At 35.8% G+C, this 27,296-nt stretch overlaps 1 protein-coding gene across 3 annotated transcripts in view; it reads right to left on the bottom strand.

The window, feature by feature from the left end:
- The window catches only part of USP15 (ubiquitin specific peptidase 15), a 144,681-nt gene that overhangs the window by 110,291 nt on the left and 7,094 nt on the right, over positions 1-27,296 (bottom strand). For all 3 annotated transcript variants that reach the window (XM_054444090.2, XM_054444094.2, XM_054444091.2), the window contains exon 2: positions 174-301. In XM_054444090.2, the coding sequence (XP_054300065.1) occupies positions 174-301 (128 nt within the window). The remainder of the gene's footprint in view (positions 1-173; positions 302-27,296) is intronic.

The raw sequence follows: 27,296 nt of genomic DNA, 5'->3' as shown, positions 1-27,296 counted from the left end.
AATAATAGCAAAATTTTTAATAACTAATTAGAATAATAAGTTCATTAGGTCAAATCTGTAATGCAAAACTTTATCAACTTATTTGCACTAACATTTTCCATATTCAACTCACTGACATTTATATAATGAAATTTAACACATTTACAACTTGACTGAAGGAAGAAAATAATGACCTTTGAGAAGTCCAGAGTTATCAATGGGTCCAGGATACACATTTTGATCTCCCATCTGGTATTTGTCCCAACTGTCAAAGCCAACATATTTTTTCCACTGTTTGAACCAGCGACTATCGACTAGGTACCTAAAAAATAAAAGAAATTGGTTAAGGAAAATACCTGAAAATACAGGAACAGTAAAAGAGCCATCTATTTTTTGATATTTCTTTTTATATTAAAAGACATATCTACTTCAAAGGATATTTGAAAACTGTAATGCCCCTTAGTATTAGAAAGACAAGACTTCATTTGTATAAAGTATTATTCCTATTGTTCTATAAATATATACTACTTGATGACAAATACTGACATAAAAATACAAATATATGTGTTCAAGAAAATGCTTCTCAATTGAATGAAAATGGAAATAATCATAAGAATTTGTCAAAATAAATTTAAAAATGCAATATGGTAAATAGAAAAAATGGTTGTTTTACAAGAAGCTTGCAAATAATTTTATGTACTTTATTGTGTGTTTTGGAGGTAAAGGAAACCAGTTATCAAGGGTTGCAAGGTTAATTATAATAATTATAATCAGAGAGAGAGGTTCAAGATAGCTGACTAGAGACATCAAGTTCCAGTTCTCTTCAGAAAAAAGAACCAAAATTACAGCTGGGTGTGGTGGCTTGCGCCTGTAATCCCAGCGCTTTGGAAGGCTGAGGTGGGTGGATCAGTTGAGGTCAGGAGTTCAAGACCAGCCTGGCCAACATCGTGAAACCCCGTCTCTACTAAAAATACAAAAATTGGGAGGCATGGTGGTAGGTGCCTGTAACCCCAGCTACTCAAGAGGCTGAGGCAGGAGAATTGCTTAAACCTGGGAGGCAGAGGTTGCAGTGAGCCGAGATCGCACCACTGCACTCCAGCCTGGGTGACAGAGAGAGGCTTGGTCTCAAAAAAGAAAAAAGAACCAAAATTACAAACACATAATCGCAGCTCTAACAGAATATCAGAGAGAGAATACTAGGACACAAAAATCACAGAAAAAATTTAGGCATAGAAAAAGAAGGAAGTGAGAGGCCAAAAAAGAGTGGCTGGGAGCCCCAAGGGACTTGGTGTTGCATGGAAAGGGTAAGCGAGTGTTTGGGATCCTTCATTCCTGTGGCAGAGTGCTAGTATGCGATCTATGGGAAAGCTCCTCTGCTCTCTCAAACCCAGACAGTGGTAAGGGTAGGGATTTCTTGAGGGTGTTACACCAGACTGCAAGCTCACGCTGGGTTGCTCACCTTCCCACCATCCTAGACTCGGGCATCTGTGGCAAGGCATCATTGTCAGAGCATATCCATCAGGGGACTTTATCTTGCCCAGGGAACCTCAGCCCTTGTGCTTCCACATCCTGGGAGCTCTTGCTGACATTCCCCAGAACCCACTCAGTGGGCAGTAGTGGCACAGTGCTAGTTAGACCCAGGGGTGCTGCAGGGTTCCCAATAATCTATCCCACAAGGAGTGCTACTTTTAAGGGAAGGAAAAGTGCAGTGCACCAAAGGGACAGCCTCTGGGACAAAGGAAACCAAAGCATGCATTTTCCAGCGCCCCCCAAGAGCTCCCTGCTTGGGGCTGCAAGTGAATGCCTGCTCCTGGCAGAGACACAGAGACACAAACTCTGCTCAGCACTCCAAGTGAGGAGTAAGGTCCTGTACCACTGGCCAAGTGGCCCCTGTGCTTAAGCCCAGACATAGAGAAGGGGACTTCTCCTCCCCCTCCACCCACTGCTGCAGACACAGTCATTGCTGCTCCCATGGGAAGCTGGCACAAGAAACCAGAGGGCAGGCTATCTGAAGCTGTGAGGGGCAACTGCAGCTCCATTGGCAGTGGCCTCTGGGCTCAGGTTCACGAGAAAGATGGGTCCTGTCCCACTCTCTGCCTAGAGTTTCAGGGGTCCTGCCATGGGGAGCAGAGTCTGCATGGCACCCATTTCCAGATAGCACAGAAGTGTACTGTCAAGCCATGGGGCAGGCATCTCCTGTAGTTCTAGGCTACATTGCAGTTTGGAGATAAACAGCAGTGTCTAAGAGAACTGAACAACCTGAGCACCAGAACAGCAGTGTGAGAGGGAAACATCACATTCCTGCCTGCTGAGGCCAGGGTGCTAAGACAGCTCATCACCCAGCCCACACCCCCCCCCCCCGCATCCCTTTCCACAAGGGACCTCAGTGCATTTTACCAGTGGCCCAATGACTCCCCTCTCCCCTGCCACCCTTGTCAGGGCTGGTGCCTCTGCCAGTCATCAGAATATCTGAGCTTTCCCTGGCAAACAAAGGTCAAGCGTAAACCCCACTGTTACCACTGAAGCTGACTCATACCTGCAAATGCTACTTACTGGCCTGGAGGTGAAATGCACAACCTAATATAAAATCTGGTAACATAAATGCACACAATTTGGGAACAACATACACTTCTTGAGACCTCTGCTACCCTGACTCTACAGGAGGCTGTGAGCCTGTTCACAAGCCAAGTATACCACTATCACACCCGATGTTTGAGAAAGCCACCAAAGGCTATCTAAAACCAGGAAATTCATATAGAGTCTTTGCCACTAAAAGCACCCAGAAGCAAAGCCAAATGACCCTATTCAACATACATTACAGTCGCATCCTCAAGGGAAAACAGTCTCGTTCAAACGAAAATTAATTCAAACTGAGAAATGTGTTTTTCCAGATGAGAAAGAACCAGTGTAATAATTCTGGAAGTTTGAAAAAACAGGGTGTTACAATACCCTCAAAGGATCACACTAACTCTCTAGCAATAAATCCTAACTAACATTACTGAAATGCTAAGTAATTCACAATATTGATTTTTAAGGATGCTCAATGAGATTCACGGAAAATGTGAAAAACCAACACAAAGAAACAGAAAATCAATTAAGGATATAAATGAAATCTTTTGAAAATAAAAAATTCACTGAAGGATTTACAAAATACAGATGAAAGCTTCAACAATAAACTAGACCAAGGAGAATAAACAATCTCAGAACATAAAGCCAGGTCTTTTGAAGAAAGAAAAAAGAATGTTAAAGATGAACAAAGCCTTTGAGAAGTAGGAGACTACATTAAAATGTCTGGACCTAGGAATTGTAGGTATTCTTGAGAAAGAAAAGAAAAGAAAGCAAAAACTTTGGAAAACCAACTTCTCTTGTCCAGCAAGAGATCTAGACATCCAGAATAAGAGGCTCAATGAAACCCAGAAAAATACATTGCAAGAAGGGCCTCACCATGACATAGAGTCATCAGACTGTGTGTGGTCTCAGCAAGAGAAAAGCATTTGGTCACCTACAAAGGAAACTCCATCAGACTAACAGCAGACTTCCTGGCAGATGACTTACAAGTCAGAAGAGACTGGGATTCTATTTTCAAAATAGGCTTAAAGAAAAAAAAAACTGTCAATCTGAAAATTTGTATCCTGCTAGAAAAAGCTTCAGGAATAAAGGAGATATAAAGTCTTTCCTAGAAAAACAATCATTGAGGGAATCTGTCATCACTAGACTGGCTCTACAAAAATGATCAAGGGAGGTCTAAACATGGAAACGAAGTGTCAATACTTGCCATCATAAAAATGTAAGAAAGTAAAAAATCCACAGGTCTTGTAAAATAATTACACCAATGAAACTACAAAGCAATGTGATAACAACATTACTAGAGGAATAAAACCTCACATGTCAATATTTACCTTAAACATAAATGGGTTAAATGCTCTACTTAAAAGATAAAGATTGGCAGGACGAATTTAGAAAACAAGATCCAACTATATGCTGCTTACAATAAACTCACCTTAGTGGTAAAGAAACTTACAGACTGAAGAAAGAGGTGCAAAAAGATACTCCATGCAAATGGAAACCAAAAACAAGTAGGAGTAGCTATACTTAGATCAGATAAAGTCGACTTTAAATCAAAAACAGTAAAAAAAAATACAAAGTTATTATAATGAGAAAGAGATCGATTCAATAGAAAGATATAACAATCCTAAATATATATGTACCCAACACCAGAGGACCCAAACCCAGATTCATAAAACTAATATTACTAGACCTAAGAAAAGATATAAACAGCAATACAATAATAGTAGGGGACTTCCATATTCCACTGACAGGACTAGACAGATCATCAGGACACAAAACCAACAAAGAAACACCAGAATTAAATTGGACTCTAAACTAAATGTATTTGGCAGACATTTGCAGAACATTCTACCCCCAAATAGCAGAATATACATTCTTTTCATCATGCATGAAACATTCTCCAAAATAGGCCATATGGTATGCCACAAAACAAGTCTTAAAATTTTTTTTTTTAAATTGAAATCATATCAAGTATCTTCTTAAACCACAGTGAAATAAAGCTAGAAATCAATCCCAAGGGGGAATTCTTGAAGCTATACAAATACATGGAAATTCAGTAACATGTTCCTGAATGATCTTTGGGTCAACAACAAAATTAACATGAAAATTTTAAAAAATGTTTAAATGAATGAAAAAGGAGATACAACATACCAAACCTCTGGGATACAGCAAAAGCAGTGCTAAGAGGAAAGTTTATACTGCTGTCTAAAAACACACACACACACACACACACACACACAAATTAACAACCTAATGTCACACCCAATGAAACAGAAAAACAAGAACTAAACCCAAAGTTGACAGAAGAAAAGACATAAAGATCAGAGGAAAAGTAAGTGACACTGAGACCAAAAATACAATACAAAAAGATCAATGAAATGAAAAGTTAGTTCTTTGAAAAGAGAAACAAAACAGACAGACTGCTAGCTAGACTAACCAAGAAGAGAGAAGATTCAAATAAACACAATCAGAAATAAAAAAGATATTATAACTGATACTGCAGAAATACAAAAGGTCATCAGAGACTACTATGAGCATCACTACATGCACAAACTAGAAAACCTAGAGGAAGTGGGTAAACACCTGGAAACTTATAACCTCCCAAGATTGTACTGAACCAGAAAGAACTGGAAACCCTGAACAGACCAATAATGAGTACTAAGATTAAGTCAGTAAGACGAAAATCTCCCAACAACAACAACAAGAATAACAACAACAACAAGCTCAGGAGAGGACAGATTCAGAGCTGAATACTACCAGACACACAAAGAACTTGTACCAACCCCACTGAAACTGTTCCAAAATAGTAGAGGGAATATTCTCTTTCTAATTCTACAAGGCCAGTGTCACCTGGATACCAAAGTCAAACAAGGACTCATCAAATAAAGAAAACTACAGATCAATATCTCCTGATGAATATAGATGCAAAATTCCTCAAGAAAATATTAGCAAATTGAATACAACAGCGTTCGAGAAGATAATACACCATGATCAAGTGGGTTTTACTCCAGGCACGCAAAGAAAGTTCAACATATGCAAATCAATAAATGCAATTCACCGCCTAAACAAAATTAAAAACAAAAACCAGATAATAATCTCAATAGATGCAAAAACAGCATCTGGTAAAATTCAACATCTCATGATAAAAACCTGCAACAAACTAGGCACAGAAGGAACATATCTCAAAATAATAAAAGTCACATACAACGAAACTACAGCCAATATCATACGAATGGAGAAAAGTTGAAAGCATTCCTGCTAAAAATGGGAACAAGACAAAAATGCCCACTTACACACTCTGATTCAATATAGTACTAAAAGTCACAGCCAGAAAACAGGCAAGAGAAATAAGTCATCCAAGTTGGAAAAGAGGAAGCCAAGTTATCTCTGTTTGCTGACAATATCATCTTATACCTAGACAACCCTAAAGATTCCACGAAGACTTCTTTGAGAAATGAACTCTAAGTTTCACCATACAAAATCAACTTACAAAAACCAGAAGCAATTTTATACACTAGTAACAATCGAGCTGAGAACCAAATCAAAGTCAGTTTCATTTACCAAAGCTACCAAAAAAAAGTAAAATGCCAGGGAATACATCTAATCAAGGAGGTGAAAGACCTCTATAAGGAAAACTACGAAACACTGATGAAAGAAACTGTAGATGACACAAGTAAGTGGAACAACATCCCATGCTGATGGATCAGAAGAATCAATAATGTTAAAATAACTCATACTCCCCCGCCCAAAGCAATCTACAGATTCAATGTAATTTCTATCAAAATACCAACATCACGTTTCACTGAATTAGAAAAAACAATTCTAAAACTCAAATAAAGAAAAAGAATCTCAACAGATTAAGCAATCCTAAGCAAAAAGAACAAAGCTGGAGGCATCACATTACCCAACTTCAAATTAAACTGCAAGGTTATAGTAGCCAAAGCAGCATGGTACTGGTACAAACACAGACACACAGATCAATGGAACAGAATAGAGAGCCCAGAAATAAAGCCACATATCTTTGCCAACTGATCTTCAACGAAGCTGACAAAAACATTCACTGGGAAAGGAGACCCTATTCAATAAATGGTGCAGGAAAAACTGGATTGCCACATGCAGAAGAATGAAACTGGACCCCTACTTCTCACTATATAAAATATTTAACTCAAGGTCGAAAAACAACAACAACAAAAATTAACGCAAGGTGTATTCAAGATCTTGAAACTTTTATAAAAGTCCTAAAAAAAACCTAGGAAAAACTCTCTGTTCACTGGCCTACACAAAGAATTTATGACTAACATCTCAAAAACAAATCCAACAAAAAACAAAAATAGACAAAAGTGACTTAGTTTAACTGAAAAACTTCTGTACAGCAAAGGAAATAATTGAGAGTGAACAGACAACCTAACAATGGGAGAAAACATCTGTAATCTATGCCACCAACAAAGGACTAATATTCAGAATTTACAAGGAACTCAAACTACTCAATGACAACAATGGCAACAAAAAAAACTCATTTAAACGTGGGCAAAAAACACAGATTTTTAAAATTTATTTTTATATCATAAATTCGTTTTAAAAAAATTTTAAATTTTATTTTAAATATTAGATTCAGGGGGTACATATGCAGGTTTGTTACATGGGTATATTGCGTGATGCTGAGGTTTCGGCTTCTAATGATCCTGTTGCCCAGTAGCAAATACAGTACCCTAGAGGTTGTTTTTCAACCGCTACTCCCCTCTCTCCCTCTTCTCTTTTGGAATCCCCAGTGTCTACTGTTCTCAATTTTGTGTTCGTCTATACCCAATGTTTAGCTCCTACTTATAAGTGAGAACACACAGTATTTGGTCTTCTGTATCTGTGTTAATTTGCTTAGAATAATGGCCTCCAGCTGCATCCATGTTGCTGTAAAGGATATAATTTCATTCTTTTTGATAGCTGCACAGTATTCCATGGTATATATGTATCACTTTTTTTTTTTTTTTGAGACAGAGTTTCACTCTTGTTGCCCAGGCTGGAGTGTAATGGTGTGATCTCAGCTCACCGCAACCTCCACCTCCCGGGTTCAAGCGATTCTCCTGCCTCAGCCTTCCGAGTAGCTGGGATTACAGGCATGCACCGCCTTGCCTGGCTAATTTTGTATTTTTAGTAGAGACGGGGTTTTACCATGTTGGTCAGGCTGGTCTCGAACTCCCGACCTCAGGTGACCCGCCCGCCTCAGCCTCCCAAAGTGCTGGGATTACAGGCATGAGCCACCATGCCCGGCCATGTATCACATTTTCTTTATCCAGTCCATCAATGATGGGCACCTGGGTTGATTCCATGTCTTTACTATTGTGAATAGTACTGTGACAAACATGAGTGCAAGTGTCTTTTTGGTAGAATGATCTATTTTCTAGTAATGGGACTGCTGAGCGAATGGTATTTCTATTTTTAGTTCTTTGAGAAATCTCCAAACTGCTTTCTTTCCACAGGGGCTGAACTAATTTGCATTCTCACCAATAACATATTAAACATTCCCTTTTCTCTGCAATCTTGCTAAAATCTGTTAACTTTTTAATAATAGCCATTTCAACTGGTGTGAGATGGTATCTTACTGTGGTTTTGATTTGTATTTCTCTGATTATTAGTGATTTTGTGCATTTTTTCATACGTTTGCTGGCTGTCTGTATGTGTTCTTTGGAGAATTCTGTTCATGTTCTTTGTCCACTTTTTAACGGATTTTTTTTTCTTATTGATTTAAGTTCCTTATAGAGTCCAGATATTAGTCTTTTGTTGTATGCATAGTTTGAAAATATTTTCTCCCATTCTGTAGATTATCTGTTTACTCTAAACAGAAAAATTTCAAACTAACACATATAAATGGTCAACATATGAAAAAAAATTCCACATCACTAATTATCAGATAAATGCAAGTAAAACCACAGTGAAAAAGCATCCATACCAGTCAGCATGGCTATTATTAGAAGGTCAAAAGATAACAGATGTTGGCAAGGATGCAGAAGAAAAGGAATGGTGGGAATGGAGGGAATGGAAATTAGTACAACCTTTATGGAAAACAGTATGGAGATTTCTCAAAAAACTAAAAATAGAACTATCACTGGATCTAGTAATTCCACTACTGGGTATATACCCAAAGGAAATGAAATCATTCTATCAAAAAGACACCTGCACTTGTATGTTTATCACAGCACTATTCACAATAGCGAAGATATGGAAACAACCTAAGTGTCCATCAGTGGATGACTGGATAAAGGCAATGTGGCATATATAGATACACACACACACACACACACACCATGGAATACTACTCAGCCATAAAAAAGAATAAAACCATGTTTTTTGCAGCACCATGGATGGAAGCGGAGGCCATTATCTTAGGAAACACTTTAAGTGTCTATAAATGGATGACTGGATAAACACAATGTGGCGCACTCATGTACACACACACATACACAAACACGCACACACCATGGAATACTACTCAGCCATAAAAAAGAATGAAGCCATGTTTTTTGCAGCAACATGGATGGAACTGGAGGCCATTATGTTAGGGGAAATAATTCAGAAATACAAAATCAAATACTGCATGTTATCACTTATAAGTGGGAGCTAAATCATGTATACACATAGAGAGTGAAATAATAGACACTGGAGACTCAGAAGGGTGGGAGGCAGGAGATGGACGATAAATTATTAAATGAGTACAATATACACTATTCAGCTGATGGCTACATTAAAAGCCCTTACTTCACCATTATGCAGTTCATCCATGTAACAAAACTGCCTTTTTTGTCCCTAAATCTATAAAAATATTAATAGAAAGTATAATCAAGTCCTAAAACCTTAATTAAGCTTCTTTACCAACAGAAGTTAATAACAACAATACTATCTCTGACTGTTTCTCCTATAGTAGTAAAATATGGGGCAAGGAGGATTGGTTTTTGAATGATTTCAAAAGTGTGATACAGCTAACACTGTAAACATTACTGAAACTATATCCATCTTATTTTCAGCTACCTAGAAACTAGCTTCTCATCAGATGACCAATGACAGAAAAAGTAAAACAAGTGTTCATTAGGATAGACAGCATTGAAAAAATTCCTAAAACATTGTAAAAATTTATTCTGACTATAGTATGCCTGCTATAAAATACTGCTTTGTCACTGGTTCACAATGATTTTAAATTCTTTTCTAGAAACATTTCCCCCACATTTAACCAGGTTCAATCACAAGCAGAATCAAAGGTAAAAATAAAGGTTAGTGAAAGATTTAAAGCTCATGCGTGTAATACTACAGGTAACAAAGTATTTTAGAAGATTATCCATTCTAGTGTTTCTTTCTATGCTTACCATATATAGCACTATAAGAACAAAAACCCACAGTTACGTCTGAAAATAGCTAAAGCAAAGGCACTAACCTAACAAAACCTCAGATTTCTTAAAGAATATTCATGAGTTTAACTCCCTAAAAGTGGATATGCAGAATTATCTATGTACCAGTATTCTGAACCCACTGTCAAGATTATGCAATTGAAAGCCCCCACACATTGTGGAGTTTAAGATTTGTGAGAAAAGAATTGAGGGACTAAGTCTTAAGAAAATCCTATTTTCTAAAATAAATACTGACTAGACTAGCAATGACTTTACTTACACTCAGACATTCGACTTGCTTTCTTTGCAAAGTCCCACAAAAAAGTCTAGTAAGATTTTGATTGGAAGTACATTAAACTTACAAAGTTGAGGGACACTGCCATCTTTACCAAAGTGAGTCTTCTTATCCACAGCTACAGCATATCTCTCCATTATTCAGGTTAATGTCTTTCAATAAATTTTATATGTTTTTCCAATAAAAGTCATGTTTTGCTAAATTCATTCCTAGAAACCTCAGTTTTTCTATGTGAATTTTACATTTTTTCCCCAATTAATTACATTCTATAACTGCTTGTAGTTGATGCATAGAAATAATATTTGTTGTTTGTTTTTTGGAGACAGGGTCTCGTTCTGCTGCCCAGGCTGGAGTGTGGTGGCACGATCTGGGCTTACTGCAACCTCCACTTCCCAGGTTCAAGCAATTCTCCTGCCTCTGCCTCCAGAGTAGTTGGGATTATGGCTTGTGCCACCATGCCCAGCTAATTTTTCTATTTTTAGTAAAGACTGGGTTTCGCCATCTTACCCAGGCTGGTCTCAAACTCCTGGCCTCAAGTGACCCGCCCGCCTCAGCCTCTCAAAGTGCTAGGATAACAAGCATGAACCACTGTGCTCAGCCTAATTTTTTTAAGTGATTAATCTGATATCCACCAGCATCCTGAACTCTGAGTAGTTCTACCTGGTTGTAGGTTCCCTTAGATTTTTCTATGTAAAAACTCATATTGTTGCGGCAAATAACGTGTTTAATCGTTCCTTTCTAATTGTATTCCTATTGTTCTTGTCTATTGCCTATTTTTCTTGGCTAGGGCTCCTAAAATGTAGGTGAAGAGACAGCAAACATTTTTGTCTTGATTTTTTAATGACAATATTTAAAGTTTCACCACTAGGTAGATTTTTGATAAATGCTGCTTATTAGCTTGCTGTAGGTTTTTGATAAATACTGCTTATGAACTTAGAGAAGTTCCTTTCTATTCAACATTTGTTTAGACTATCATGACTAAGTGTTGAAGGTGATGAAAATTTTCTCCACTTGCCAAGCGTTTTCTCCTGTACTTTTCTGAACAAACCTAGAATAGCTTTTACTCTTCTACTATCTAAAAAAGTAGTTTGTAAGGGGTTATCTGCCCCTTAATGATTTACTTGTATGAAAAACTACTGGGGAGTGTAGTAACATTTGGGAGGGTAGACTCTGATCTTCAGTTAATTTTTCTTAGTTACTGATTTTTCCCTTTAAAATGGAAATGCAAAATTTCCTGTTAGTTTTCTTAAAAAGCTAATGCCATATCCATTAAAAATAGAATATGGACTTCAGATAACATTAATACTACAGTTACAAACATCATTTATAAAATACATTAAAAACAATTTGTGGAACAGTATAGAAGTTCTATTTATAGTTACTTAGACATTTTTAAGATATAGAGTTTAATCTCCCAAAGTACTTAATAAATCCTTTACAGTTATACAGTAGCCTCTTTTTATCTGCAGTTTCACTTTCTGCGGGTTAACTGTCAACTGTGGTACTCTCACATACTCTTGCATTTTGGGTCATTATTAAATAAAATAAGGGATACTTGAACATAAGGATTGTGATACTGCAACAGTCGACCTGATAACCAAGACGGCTTGAAGGCAGTTTGGGTGGAATGGCACAGTATTTCATCACACTATGCAGCACACATGTAATTTAAAACCTATAAATTATTTCTGAAATCTTCCATTTACATCACAATGCCTATGTCATTTACCTCATGTCATCTCATCACATATGCATTTTATCATCTCACACTATTACAAAAAGGGTAAGTACAGTACAGTAAGGTATTTTGAGAAACCACATCCACATAACTTTTACAGGATATTGTCATAACTGTCCTATTTTATTATTAATTGTTGCTGTTAATCTTCCTGTAGCTAATTTATAAGTTAAACTTTTTTTTTTTGGAGACAGGGTCTTGCTCTGTCACCCAGGCTGGCTGGAGTGCAGTGGGGCATGATCACAGCTCACTGTAGCCTCGACCTCCCTGGCTCAAGTGATCTTCCCACCTCAGTCTCCTGAGTAGCTGGGACTATAGGCATGTGCCACAAAATCAGCTAATTTTGTTTATTCTTTGTAGAGATGAGATATCACTATGTTGCCCAGGATGGTTTCAAGCTCCTGGGCTCAAGCTGCCCTCCCACTGTGGCCTCCGAAAGTGCTGGGATTACAGACATGAGCCAGTGTGCCTGGCCCATAAATTAAACTTTATTATATCTAAGTATAGGAAAAAGCAGTGTACATAAGGTTTGGTACTATTTGCAGGTTCAGGCATCCACTGAGGGTCCTGGAACTTCTACTCTGCAGATAAAAAGGGACTACGGTACTAAAAGTATGTACTTGGTAAACCTTCTAATGTCATACATTTCTATATCAACTATCTATCTATTGTCATATGTTTCTGTATGAACTATCTTTCCTAGATCTTGTAGTGACTTCTTTCTGTACAATGATACTATTATGATAGGAGACTTTCCCATTTGATGATATTTAATTGCTTTCAATACTATCTTCAATTGAAAAAGGGCACCATATTTCTCTTAGGGCTATCTACACAATTTTATGGTAATGAAACATCAGGAAAGTAGAAAAATAGAATCTGGCCAGGTGCTGTGGCTCACGCCTGTAATCCCAGCACTGTGGGAGGCCAAGATGGTTGGATCACTTGAGGCCAGGAGTTCGAGACCAGCCTGGCCCACATGTTGAAACCCCATCTCTACTAAAAATACAAAAATTAGTCAAGTGTGGTGGTACACACTTTTGTAACCCCAGCTACTCAGGAGGCTGAGGCACAAGAATTGCTTGAACCCAGGAGGTGGAGGTTGCACTGAGCTGAGAGAATGCCACTGCACTCCAGCCTGGGCAACAGAGCAAGATTCTGTCTCAAAAAGCAAACAAAAAAAGAAAAATAGGAGAATCTATTCCAGAAATAATGTATAGTGTTGTTAGGTATATATTAGAAAGACAAGATTAGATGACGTAGACAAGAAAGAAGACTAAGAAAGGTAAGATTAGATGACATAGACAAATAAATGAAAAGATTTCATTTCAATACATTTATATAGATCTGTTGCACTGTAAAAACTATACATCTATGAAATCTGTCAAAATTCCCAATGTTCAATTTGAACTGATAAAATACTAGAACAGAATCAACAGATTACAAAGACTACAAATAATGAACAAAGACCTGAATTTATACATCCTCAATGGTATTCTTAATCCTCATATACTATTAGGGTCCAGATAAGTCCAATTTTCACTTTGAGTTTCTTTTATTGACTTAAAGTCATTAGGACATCAACCAATACAAATAGTTATAACTATGCAGGATGAAGTCTAAAATGCTTAACACTGTCTAAAAGGTCTGGCATGATCTAATCTAATCCCTAGCTACCTCTTTAGACTCAGCTGGTACCATTTTTCTTTGTGCCCAGATCCAGCTGCAAGAGCCTTCTTTCATTTCCTTGACACACCATTTTCTGCCTCGTAACCCCTTATACCTAGAAAAGTCCCTTATTCTTTTCAACATGTAGAGCTATGGTCTGAATGCGTCTGTCTCCTCCCCCAGAATTAATGTTAAAATCCTAACCCCCAAGGATAGGGAATTAGGAGATGATTAGATCACAAGGGCAGAGTCCTCAGGAATGGAATTTATGCCTTTATAAAAGAGGCTCCCAGAGAGACACCTCATCCCTTCCACTATAGCTAGAAGGCTCCATCTGTAAACCAGAAAGTATGCTGTGTCCTCACCAGACACAGAACCTGTGAGTACCTAGTCATCTTGGACTTCCCAGCCTCCAGTGACAAATAAATTTGCTGTTTTTAAGCCACTTACAGGTACTTTGTTATAGCAGCCTGAAGAGGCTAAGACACATAGTTAACAACTATAATCTTTCACATATCTGCCTAAATGTCACTGCTTCAAGGGAATCCTTCCATAACCCTCTCCCCACTTTCCCAGAAAGTTTGGAAGAAAAACAAGGTGGAAATCTCAGTTTCCTCATTACTAAGCCTCTTTATTAAGCTTAATTTATTACTAAATTTATTAAGTTAATTATTGTTAACATAATAAGGCTAAGTTAATTATTAACTTTATTAAGTTTAATAACAAAATCACTAATATTTGAGTTTTACTCTTGAGCCATGTGCATACTTCTAAGCACATTCATGTATTTTCATTTACCCAATGAAGTAGGTACTATTATCTTAATTTCAGATGGAGTACATATGCACACAGAAATTAACTTGCCCAAGGTTACAAAGTGTCAAAGCTGTGATTAAGAAAATGTGATACTGGCATAGACAGAAGTAAAAAGACCACTGAAAACAGTGCAAAGAAGAGCCAGACTCACATATATATGAAGACATATGTCAAAAGCATCATTACAAACTAACAGGCAAAGATGGACTATTCTATAAAAGGTACTGGCACAACAGATCATGCATAAAGGAAAAAATCAATTACAGCTCTATCTTATACATGCAGTCAGTTCTTTTCTAATGCTTGTAAAACCACAATGAGATATCACCTGTGTTAGGATGGCTATTATTGAAAAAAACAAAAGGTAACTGTTGGTGAGGATGTGGAGAAATTGGAACTCTTGTAGACTATATAATATGGTGCACTGGCTATGGAAAATGGTATGAAGGTTCCTCAAAAAATTAAAAATAGAATGACCATATGATCCAGCAATCCTACTTTTGGGTACATATCCAAAAGGATTAAAATCAGGGTCCTGCAGATATATGCACTATCATGTTTACTGCAGCATTATTCACAATAGCCAAGATGTGGAAACAACCTTAATGTCTTTTGATGGATGAAAGAATAAAGAAAAATGGAGTACTATTCAGCCTGAAAAAAGAAAATCCTGCCATATGCAGCAACACGGATGAACCTGAAGGTCACTATGCTAAATGAAGTAAATGAGTCACAGAAAGACAAATACTGCATGATTCCACTTATGAGGTATCTAAAACATCATAGTCATAGAAACAAAGAGTAACATGGTGACTGCCAGGGGCTGGGGAAAGGAAGAAATAAGGAGGTGATGATATTCAGTGTGTATAAAGTTTCAGTTATGCAAAATGAGTAAGTCTATTGTACAATATTGTGCCTATAGTTAACAATACTATATTGTACAGAAAAAAATTGAGAGGGCAAAGCTCATGTTAAGTATTCTTACTACAATGAAAAAAGTTGATATAGACAGTTCAACTTATGGTGTGACTTAAGATTTTTGGACTTTATAATGGTGTGAAAGTGATAAGCATTCAGCAGAAACCATATTTCTAATATCCATACGATGATTCTGCTTTTCATTTTCAGTACAGTAGTCAATGCTTTATTATAAAACAGATTTTGTGGTAGCTGGTTTTGCCCAACTGTAGATTAATGTAAGTGTTCTAAGCACGTTTAAGGTAGGCTAGTCTAACCTATATTATATGGTACGTTAGGTATATTAAATGGATTTTTTACTTACAATATTTTCAACTTCTAATGAGTTTAGCAGGCTGTAACTCCATCATTAAGTTGAGGACCATCTGTATACAGTCATGCACTGCATAATGACTTTCTTGTCAATGACAAACTACATATATGATGGTGGTCCCATACACCATAATGTACCTAAAAAAGCCCTTTTGCTTAATGATGTAGCCATTGTGATGTTGTAGCATAACTCATTACTCACATGTTTATGGTGATGCTGGTGTAAACAGGCCTACTGTGCTGCCAATCTTACAACAGTATAGCACATATAATTAGATACAGCATATAATAACTTCACAATAATAAACAACTGTTATGAGTTTATGTATTTACTATACTTTTAATCGTTATTTTAGAGTGTACTCCTTCTACTTATATAAAAAAAAAAAGTTAGCTGTAAAACAGCCTCAGGCAGGTCCTTCAGGAAGTATTCCAGATGAAGGCATTGATATCACAGGAGATGACAGCTCCATGAATATTACTGCCCATGAAGACCTTCCAATGGGACAAGATATGGAGGCAGAAGACAGTGATACTGATCACCCTGACTGTGCAGGCCTAGGTTAATGTGCGTTTCTTAGTTTTCAGCCAAAAAACGTTTTAATTAGAAAAAATTTAAAAATAGAAAAAAGCTTACAGAATAAGGATATGAAGAAACAATTTTTGTACAGCTGTATAATGTGTTGGTGTTTTAAACTGTTATAACAAACGAGTCAAAAACATTTAAAACATTTTTAAGGTTTATAATGTAAAAATGTTACAGTAACCTAAGGTTAATTTTATTATTGAAGAAAATATTTTTAAATTAACTTAGTGTAGCCTAAGTGTATGGTGTTTATAAAGATTACAGCAGTGTACATTAGTGCACTAGGCCAAGCTTGTCCAACCCGAGGCACGCAGGTGGCCCAGGACACCTTTGAATGCAGCCCAATACAAATTCGTAAACTTTCTTAAGACATTATGAGATTTTTTTGTGATTTTTTTTTTTCACTCATCATCTATTTTTAGCGTTAGCGTATTTTACGTGTGGTCCGGGACAATAATTCTTCTTCTGATTTGGCCCAGGGAAGCCAAAAGATGGGACAACCCTGCCCTAGGCCTTCACATTCACTCTCCACTAACTCACTGACTCACCCAGAGCAACATCCAGTCCTGCAAGCTCCATTCATGGTAAGTGTTCTAAATAGGTGTACTATTTAAAAAAATCTTTTATATGCCATTTTTACTGTTCTTTTCCTATATTTAGAAACACAAATACTTAACATTATATTAAAACTGCCTACACTATTCAGTACGGTAACATGCTGTACAGGTTTGCATGCTTCCCTAATCCCATCCCCTTCCTTCTCTTGCTGAGGCACTGTCAGTGACATGTTTTAAAGAAGATAATAAAAACGGTAGCACAGCTTTACATGTGCTAAATGGTTAGGAAATATATAAATACCATAATAAACATGACATTTTATCTTAAAAAAGATTGTCTGCTTGTGGAAGTGGGATTCAGAAGAGTTGCAGCTTGTGAGTTATTGTCAAGTGGTGCAAGGAAGGTTACCCAAAATCTGCCAGAAAGTTTTAACAGCAAGAGTAAATGTCTTTTGTTTAATACAGAAGTTATGTATAGATACATCTTCACATATAGGCACACAGAATGAAGTATAGTCAAATAGACTAAGAATAATGTTGAGGCTAGCAAAAGTGATAGTGTTCAGTGACAGTCAACAATGGAAATTTTATGCATAAAAATAAGAAAACTAATTATAAACACATTTTAAAATTGGGACAAAATATACACAGCAAAATGCATAAAAGGTACAGTTTTTATTCACTACTTTTTATTTCTGAAAAAATTCATAACTTTATATGATCTTTTGTATTTATTTTTTATAGTTGTACTTTTTCTAAACAGGTGAACTTGCATTAGATTTTAATTAAAAATTTACCTAAGTCTTGAAGAATTTTCTTTGGAAAAGCACAACTCATTTGCGATCATTTCTAAATTTATCAAAATGTGATTCTGATATATGGTAGTGTATTCATTCCTGAGAAAATACTTCCTTTTGGTAACTAGAGCAACCAGTGAATAAGCCAGAAAAATAATGAGTGATATCTCATATATGATTTTATATGAGTGATATCTCATATAAAAGGAAAAGCACATAAGGACAGATTATTACCCTTTATATCTTGGAAGATAATATAAGCAAAACAAACAATTCCAAAACTGACATATTTACTGATTTGAAGCTGATCAAATTTTGGTACCAAATATTATATTAACTACAGACCTGCAACCATCTAAAATTCATCTAAATACTAATGTACAAACCATCTTGAGTAGCCCAGAGTAGTAATTAAATTGTTTTGTGATGAACAGGCTAAATTTCTTATACAAAGGAGTCAATGCTTTATAAATGAAACCAAAGGTGAAATATTTCTGAACACTAAGACATTTGACTGTGTTCCTGTAAAGAAGTTATGAAGTAAAGGTACCAATGTATAATCTAAAAGATCTATGGCTTAATTACTATAATCTTCCTGTTTCAGAGTATTACAAGGAATTTTATGAGGGTGCCCCATACCTCGTCATTACACATGATTCTTACATACATCAATCTGAAATTATTTTTATCATAATGTTAATATTATCTGAGTTCAAAGTTACTAAAGAAAATGATATAGAGATTGAAGACCTAGTTTTCAATCTCTCAAGTCCTTCAAAGATGACCTGTAATCTTCCACCATGTCCACAGCACACCCTTCTATATCCTCAATAATTATTTCAAACCTTTGCCAGTCTTACCTAGTCTCTAACCCATTAGGTTGAACAACCTTGTTACCTATCTTACAAAGCAGTTAGAAGCCTGTCCAACTCTACTGCATTACACCTGAATCTTACCTGATTCCCTTACATATCAGTAGAGGCAGTAATCTTCCTCAAATCCCAGGCCAATAATTTTTGCTCCTATGCTGTGGATCTAATTTCCTTCTGCTTCCTTGGAGACCTTTTCCTACTCAGCATTTCAACGGAGATTAAGTCTTTTTCTCCTCTCCCACCATACCACCTCTCAACTCTCGTATTTTCTCATCTATTCTCATTTTATGACTTGTCCTTAGAGTCAAGCTTCTCAAGTTTCTATTTCCTCAACTTTCACTTACAGGTCTTCCTAGTCTAATGGGCCCTCACAAATCACCAATGACCACCTTAACAAATCCAGTGGATTCATAATTTTATATATCTATTAATCCCTCTAAAAATTAACCTCTGTAATTCTGTTTTTTTGGGGGGGTGATACTCCTCCCAATTTTTTTACAACCTTCTCTTTTGCTTAAATGTATTACATAGCGCTGCTCTTTGATTTCTTCTTTCACTGTTTTATATTCTCCTATAATTCATATCAATAATTCCAAAATCTGCATCTCAGAGCTAGTCCTCAAGTTCTTGAATCATATTTCCAATTCGTATTAGTCCATGTCAACTTAGACTTTCCAGACATCTCAACCTTGAGTCAATCCTCTCTCTCTATATTTACCCATTCTCTACTATTACTTTAATAAGTGACTTCATCAGTAATTTAATTTCCCAAGCCACAAACCAGAGTATTAACCTATATTCCCCGCTCCGTAACATCCAGTAACCAAGCACCTCCAGAATATTTCTAAGAGTCTGCCCCTCGCCTCTTCATCCTCAGAAAAGTACTTTAGTTCTGCAGCTCCCTTTCCATACTATTTTTAGTGGCATAGATTACTACGATAGCTGCTTGACTTGTCCAACTACTTTAAGTTCTGCTTGCTTCCAAGCTGTCCTCCACTCTGCTGCCAAACATTTTAAAACCACAAACATGATCATCTCACTTCTGTTTAAAATCTTACTATCTGCATAATATAAATGTAATGTTTATATAAGGTTTTTGTACAAAGTGTTTTTACATTAGTTGACGGTAGAGCAACCTTTTTCTTCCCTCCCTCCCCTCCTTCCTTTGAGACAGGGTAGAGCAACCTTTTATTTATCTTCATTTATTTATCTGTTTGTTTGTTTGAGATGGTCTTACTCTTGCGCAGGCTGGAATGCAGTGTTGTGATCATAGCTCACTGTAACCTCAAACACCTGAGCTCAAGTGATTCTCCTGCCTCAGCGTTCCAAGTAGCTGGGACGACAGACAGCACCAACACACCTGGTTAATTTTTAAAATTTTTTTGAAGAGACAGGTCTAATTTGAGGAAACCAGAGAGGTAGTAAATGCACAGTTTTTTTTGTTGCTGATTTGTACATGTTTATGCTGACAATTTTCAGATAAATGTTCCTGCTTAATTGCCTAACATTAAAATAAATATAACCTTGTTTATTTTTTGAAATCCTATGTTCCCCAGGCTGGTTTTGAACTGCTCGCCTCAAGTGATCCTCCTGCCAGGGCCTCTCAAGTGTTGGGATTACAGGTGTGAACCACTATGCCCAGCCTCCTTTTTAACAGAAGGAAAAGTCAAAACTCAGAGAGGTTATATAACTTATCAAGGTCATGTAACACTACTCGGTGGGTACACAAAGTCCTGCACTCTAGTTTTCAGACTCTAAGTTCAAGTGTTCTTTTCATTACACCAAACTTTAAATTCCATTTATTTAACAAAGACCTAGAAATGTAACAGATGCCTAGTAAAATCATATACCACACTCCCTCTTTATGAAACAATAAGTTCACTTTTAAAAGTGAGACAGCAGAGGATATGATAACATTATCACCAAGCTATAAATAGAACTGGAAGTCTTATTTAGAAGATAAATTCCAACAATTTCTAACAATCCATTTTACTTATTGAGAAAATGAGTATTTTCAAAGTGGTTATCTTTAGGGTTAAAGCTTTGCCTATCAGAAACTTAGTAGAAAAAGAGCCCGAATGTTCACACGCATGCCTATACGAGATTCATGTTTTCACATCAATTAAGATCACACACACACAAAAACACTACTGTTCTCTGAAGAAGTTTCCTAGAAATGTAGCAAACACTAAACTGTGGATGAATTTGTCATACCAATCTCAATTTGTTTTCATGATGATTTTTGTTTATATATATTCTTATCTCCTGAAATCAGACTTGAGTAGATGTAAATTCTAAATTTACCATAGAAAAAGCACCACACCAAACTTCTATTTTTGACACTACTTGCTGTGAAGTCTTAGAAAAGTTACTCAGCAATAAAACCCTTCGACTGTCCATCTTAAAAATGGGAATTCATTCATTCGAAAAATAATTCATATGAATAAAGTGGTTGGCAAAACAGCCAAGGTCCCTTTGTTCAAGAGTCCAGTGGAGGAGAGAGGAAAAGTAAGCAATCAAGGTACATAATAAAATATTGTTAAGTGCTGTGAAGGAAAAGTACAGGGAGCTATGAAAGCATATAATGAGGGCCCTATTTAGAATAAATGAAAATCTCTCTGAAAAAATAATGTTTTAGCCTCTGAATAAGAGTTACTCCAAGAAAAGTAGTAAGAAAAAGTATCTAAACTGAATGAAGATGACATGCTAAGGCCAGAAGGACTTTGGGCATTTTGAGTGTTGAAGGAATGACTAAATAAAGTTGGAGTTTATGACAAGGTGGGGGAGAAATGGAAGATGAGACTAAAGAGTTAGACTGAGACCGAACTAAAGAGTGCCTTTAATGCAATGACAAGGATTTCATCTCAAGTAATCTGAAAACCACTGAAAGATTTTTAACTGTAAAGAGATATGATTTAATTTACATTTCATGAAGACCACTGGGACTACCTCACAAGATTACTGGAGCAATCAAATACATGTGAAATACTAAGTCAAAAACTTACATAAAGTTATAGTAACATGAATACTTCAAAATGATCTAAATTGTATGGTGCTAAATATTCTGAAGGCATTATGATAAATAATTTGTATTATGGTGTGGACAGAATAATTTTCAATGGCTCTGGAGAAACTGGGGGCTTCAGAGTCAATTTTAAGACACTGTTCAAATGCAGTAAAGCTACTATATGAATGTAAAAGATTTTGGAGTTGGCAGGGAGAAAGAGAATATCAAAAGTTGTTTGGTGCTTTTACACTAGAAGCAAATTTAAGAAAGATATACAAGGACCAACAAATGATTAAGAAATAGCTCCAGATACAACAGAGTATAAAAGGAATATGTGGAAATTCCAACAGCAGGATTTAGGAAACCAGAGAGGTAGTAAAGCAGTTTTTTTGTTGTTGTTGATTTGTACATGTTTATGCTGACAATTTTCAGATAAATGTTCCTGCTTAATTGCCTAATATTAAAATAAATATAACCTTGTTTATTTTTTGAAATCCTATCTGCCTCTCCACAGAGCAGGCATAGGCAGTCCTTTTATAAGTAAAAAAAATACACAAAAATCTCAGCCTAATCCAATGTAGCATACTTAATCTCAGAAAAATATTTATAATCATCTTGTGCAGAATGGCATAAACAATTCTGGATACTAATTCACTCCTATGACTAATTCTCTTATTTAACAAAATGCTTAAATTATATTTGAGTAGTGATAGCATAAAACAATTTTCAACACTAAGGAGATACTGGCAGCATCTAGTATTTTAAATTACTATAAATCAGGTATTTCACTGACTTTTTTTTTTAAGTACCACAAACTAAGACTCAGAATTTCATGGTTTCAGTAAAACTTAAACAAATAAAACTATGAAATTCGCTCAAATAAACCAATGGAATAGTTTACCATCTCTTTATAGCTTAATGTTTAGATTCCATGCATTTCTAACCTATTTTCTGCTCCGCACATTAAATCCATCACCTAGCAATAAATAACTTTTATGATCTCTTTTTAGATCTAAACTAAGACAAATAAGAAACTCAAGAAGTAGGCCAAGTAAGATTGTTTTTAAACTATTCATCCAGAATACACATACATGATCATTAATATCTTAAATGTGTATGTCTCTCCATACTAAAGGTATCTTGTAACTATATGTGACATATAAGCGTGATAAGCATATATGAAGCAAGAAGGAAATGATAATTAGTAACGCTTGACTCTACATAAATTCTCTCAGCTCTGTGTAACTTTTCTACACTGGGAGAATTAGGTTTGGTATTAACAATACAAAAATAAACAGAAAAAACTAAGAAAAATTGGGACTTCCTCAAAACAAAAAGCTTTTACAATCAACTTTGCTTTTTAAAAGTATTTTGTATCATATGCAGGCATACATTAAACTTCGAATAATAACGAGCATCTATATACATACCATCAAAAGAAGCACCTAAAGAAAATTATCATAAATATTAATATAGCCCCTTGTGGGCCCCTCTCTTGGAATACCCTTACTCTGATTTAGCATTTATCATTCCATGAATATTTTTATACTTTTCTTACATAACTGCATTTCCACAAAGATTCATAAATAATTATTCATAAATAATTTTGAATGTTTTAAAGCATTATTTAAAGGGTATGATGTGACTATTTTTTCATTTGAAGGATTAATGTGAGTTTAGCCTCCTTTCAGGATGCCAGGTCATTTTCATATGCTGAGGGTGTTGTCTTACATTTTCCAGGTACTGTAAATGTGTTTTTGATAATTAGCACACTTATCTATGTTCTTAAGACAGCGCATTGTTTGTGCTTTTGGGGCATGAGATTAGGAGTGGAAGAGAGATCCATGGGTTAAATGACACAAAGCATTCACTGTGCAAATACTACTATACCAGATACCTCTAAGAAATAAAGAGATGGGGTAGATTTCGAATGAGAGAAGGTAAGAAGACAAGCTGCAAAAAGATGTGTGGGTCATTTATATGAAGTAATGAAATACAAACACATATTTAAGAATATTTACAAAACAACATTTCAACATAGTATAAACTAATAAGAGAAGAGGGCCAAAACAAACTTGAAAAGTTGTTGGAGGACACAGTTCCAGATTTTAAAACTGTCTATACAGTTATAATGTGGTACCGGTATAAAGATACACATATATGTCAATCAAATATAGAATCTAGAAATAAACCCTCACTTTTACAGTCAACTGATTTTCAAGTAGGGTACCAAGATAACTGCACAGGGAAAAGAATGATCTTTTTGACAAATAGTTTTGGGACAACTGGATAACCACATGCAAAAGAATGAAATTGAACTCCTCCCCCGACCATATACATAACAAATTAACTCGGTTGAATTACAGACTTAAATGTAAGAGCTAAAACTATAAAACTTGGAAAAGAAAATATAAGAGAAAATCCTCATGACCTTGAGTTAAGCCAAGCCTTCTTAGGCATGATACCAAAAGCAAAAGTGACAAAGGAAAAAACAGGCAAATTGAATTTCATTAAAATAAAAACTTCTATGCTTCAACGGACACTACCAAGAAAGTAAAAAGAAAATCCACAGAATGGGAGAAAAATTTGTAAATTAACTATTTGATAAGGAACCTGTATCTAGAGAACTTTTACAATGCAATAATAAAAAGACAAAATTACCAAATTTTTTAAATGGGCAAAGAATCTGGACAGATATCCAAAAGACATATGAATGGCCAATAAGCAGATGAAAAGATACTCAACATCATTACCTGTCAGGAAAACGCAAATCAAAACTACAATGAGATACCACTTCACATCCACTAAGATGGCTATATATATATAAAAAAGAACATAAGTGCTGACAAGGAGGTGAAAAAACTGGAACCCTCATACACTGCTGGTGGCAATGTAAAATTATGGCTACTTAGAAAAACATTCTAGCAGTTCCTTAAAAAGTTAAACAGGGACCTAGCAATTCCACTTACAGATATATACACAAGAAATGAAAACTTGCAATGGATGTACATAGCAGGATTATTCAAAATAGGAAATTCAAAATTGGAAAATTTAAATGTCTATCAATTGATAAATGGATATATCAAATGTGTTATATCTATACAATGGAATATGGTCACATACCACATAACAACATTTAGGTCAATAACAGACACATTATGTCTGGCTAGACACAGTGGCTCATGCCTATAATCCCAACACTTTGGAAGACGAAGGTGGGAGGAGTGCTTGAGGCCAGGAGTTCAAGACCAGCCCGGGCAACACAGCAACATCCTCATTTCTACAAAAAAAATAAAAATAAAAAAATAGACACAGTGGTGCTCGCCTGTAGTCCTAGCTAATTGGGAGGATGAGGCAGTGGAATTGCTTGAGCCCAGGAGGTCAAGGGTAATGTGAGCCAATATCGGGCTACTGCATTTCAGTCTGGGTGACAGAGCCAGACCCTGTCTCTAAAAACAAAAAAGATCATAATATTGTATTTTTACTCTACCTTTTCTATGTTTAGATATATATGTATATAAACACACATATATATACACACACACACATACATATATACTTACCATTGTATTAGAATTGACTACTGTATGCACTACAGTAACATGTTGTACAGGTTTTTTTGCCTAGGAGCAACAGGCAATACATTCTAGGTATGTAGTAGGCAATACCATCTAGATTTGTGTAAGTACCCTCTTAAGATGTTCACACAACGACAAAACTGCCTAAACACACATTTCTCAGAAGTTATCCTTATCATTAAGTGACTCATGACTGTATCATTCAGCAGTAAAAATACTGATATATGTTATAACATGCATGAACCTAGAAAACATGTATGCTAAGTAAAAGAAGCAAGATGTAAAAATCGCACATACTATATGATTCCATTTATATAAAATATCCAGAATAGGCAAATATATAAAGACAGAAAATAGATTAGTAGCTGCCCAGAACAGAAGAGTTTGGGAGAGAAATAGGAGGTGACTATTAATGGGTATGAGGTTCCTTTTTGGATTCCAAAATTGATTATGGTCATGGCTGCACAACTCTTTTGAGTATACTAAAACCCAGTGAACTGTCCACTTTAAGTGGGCAAATTGTAAGGTATGTGAATAGCATCACAATAAAGCTGTTTTATATACACATATATATTTTAAAAGCAAAGAATGGAGGGGCCACAAATTTGGATGAGATTAGAGGTGGTTTTAGAGACTGACTTTGAACTAGGTTTTGAAATGAAAGTCAGCAATTTTTAAGAAGTATCTGAAACAACAGAAATGGGGTATAAACGCCTCAAAGCAAGAAAAAGCAAATAATTTGCAGGAAATGGGAGACACTATCTGTATCAAAACAGAGATATATTAATTAGAAATGAGACTGCTGAGACTACAAGGCTAAACCAAGAAGACTCACAAAATTCTAGAGGCTCTTGATATTAATAACAAATGAAAATGTGTTTAACAAGTATTACAAAGCTGTCATTTCTTGATTTTAATACTTTCAAGTATTTGTCTTTCAAAAAGTTACTTCCATAATCTGGGTATGGCTCTATCACACATAGGCAGGCAATACAGTTAGAATTTAAAATGCAAGCTTTAAGTTAGACCTCCTGCTCTACCACTGACTAAGTGTTATGACCATATACATTTAATTATCTCAGTTTCTGTACTGATAAAATGAGAATACTACCATGTATTTCATATATGTAATATATTTGGGATAAATATATTACATAAGGAACCTGTATCTAGAGAACTTTTAAAATGCTCTTAACATAGTAAATGAGTAATAAGTTTTTGTAAACCATAGCCACAACTATGTATTACATATAAATACTTAGCTACACCTCTCCTGAGAATTAAAAAGTTCTTCAGCTTGAAATCCGTTCAAATGTATGAATATAAATGTCCCATCTTTTTATCAAAGGCAAATCTCTTGACTAAACTGTTAAACTTTTTCAAGCTGTAAAAACATATGGGTAAATAACAGAAATCAATCCAGATTACCAGGTGTTTTCTACCTGGAGCAAGGAACTTGATGCTCTTTTCAGTTAAGTAACTTTCTCTAAATGTTCTCAGGTCTTGATTTAACTTACTCTAAACTTAGAATACCCTGGCCTCAGAGCCACCCTTGAACTTCTTTGTGAGACCTTTGACTTCTTTCACAAAGGAAGTCCTTTCTACTGCTACTTCCGCTAAATGATTTTCTCTTATGGTGGGGAATTACCACGCTAATATCTGGGTCTTCTCAAAACTAAAGGGAGAATGGAAGGGACAGTTAGCATTCTTAGTTCTCCTTTCCTTGGAGGAAAAAAAGGCGTCATTACTCTTTTCTTTTTAGAGAGCTATAAGGAAACCATGTAGAATCCTAGTGATGGAAGCAGTAAAGGCAGTCCAGGCATAATCAAATGCAGGTTAACCCTACAGGGGTTTTCTGTTTTATATTATAATTGGAACTTATTTCCTTCTTTGTAAGGAGCCATTTTTGACCCTTCCCTCAAATAATTTTAATCTGTATCCAAAACTGAGGCTACTTACTAGGCTTATGCTAGATTTCTTGAATAGTGACTTTTGTGTAAACTGGGTGATAAAATCTAAAGGATCTACATTCCCCTGTTTAAAGGATAAATGGGAGAAAGAGTCTGGGGAAGTGGCTTCAGAAGAATGAATATGAGACACAGAATGTGAATTACAGTGGTAAGTGAGGAAATTAAAAGAAACAAGCTAGACTGACATTACTCGGAAGAAAAA

This window comes from Pongo pygmaeus, chromosome 10, assembly GCF_028885625.2.
Source record: "Pongo pygmaeus isolate AG05252 chromosome 10, NHGRI_mPonPyg2-v2.0_pri, whole genome shotgun sequence".
NCBI classification, from domain to species: domain Eukaryota; kingdom Metazoa; phylum Chordata; class Mammalia; order Primates; family Hominidae; genus Pongo; species Pongo pygmaeus.
The sequence above is the reverse complement of the archived record's forward strand: the minus strand, read 5'-3'. Positions and strand labels throughout refer to the sequence as shown.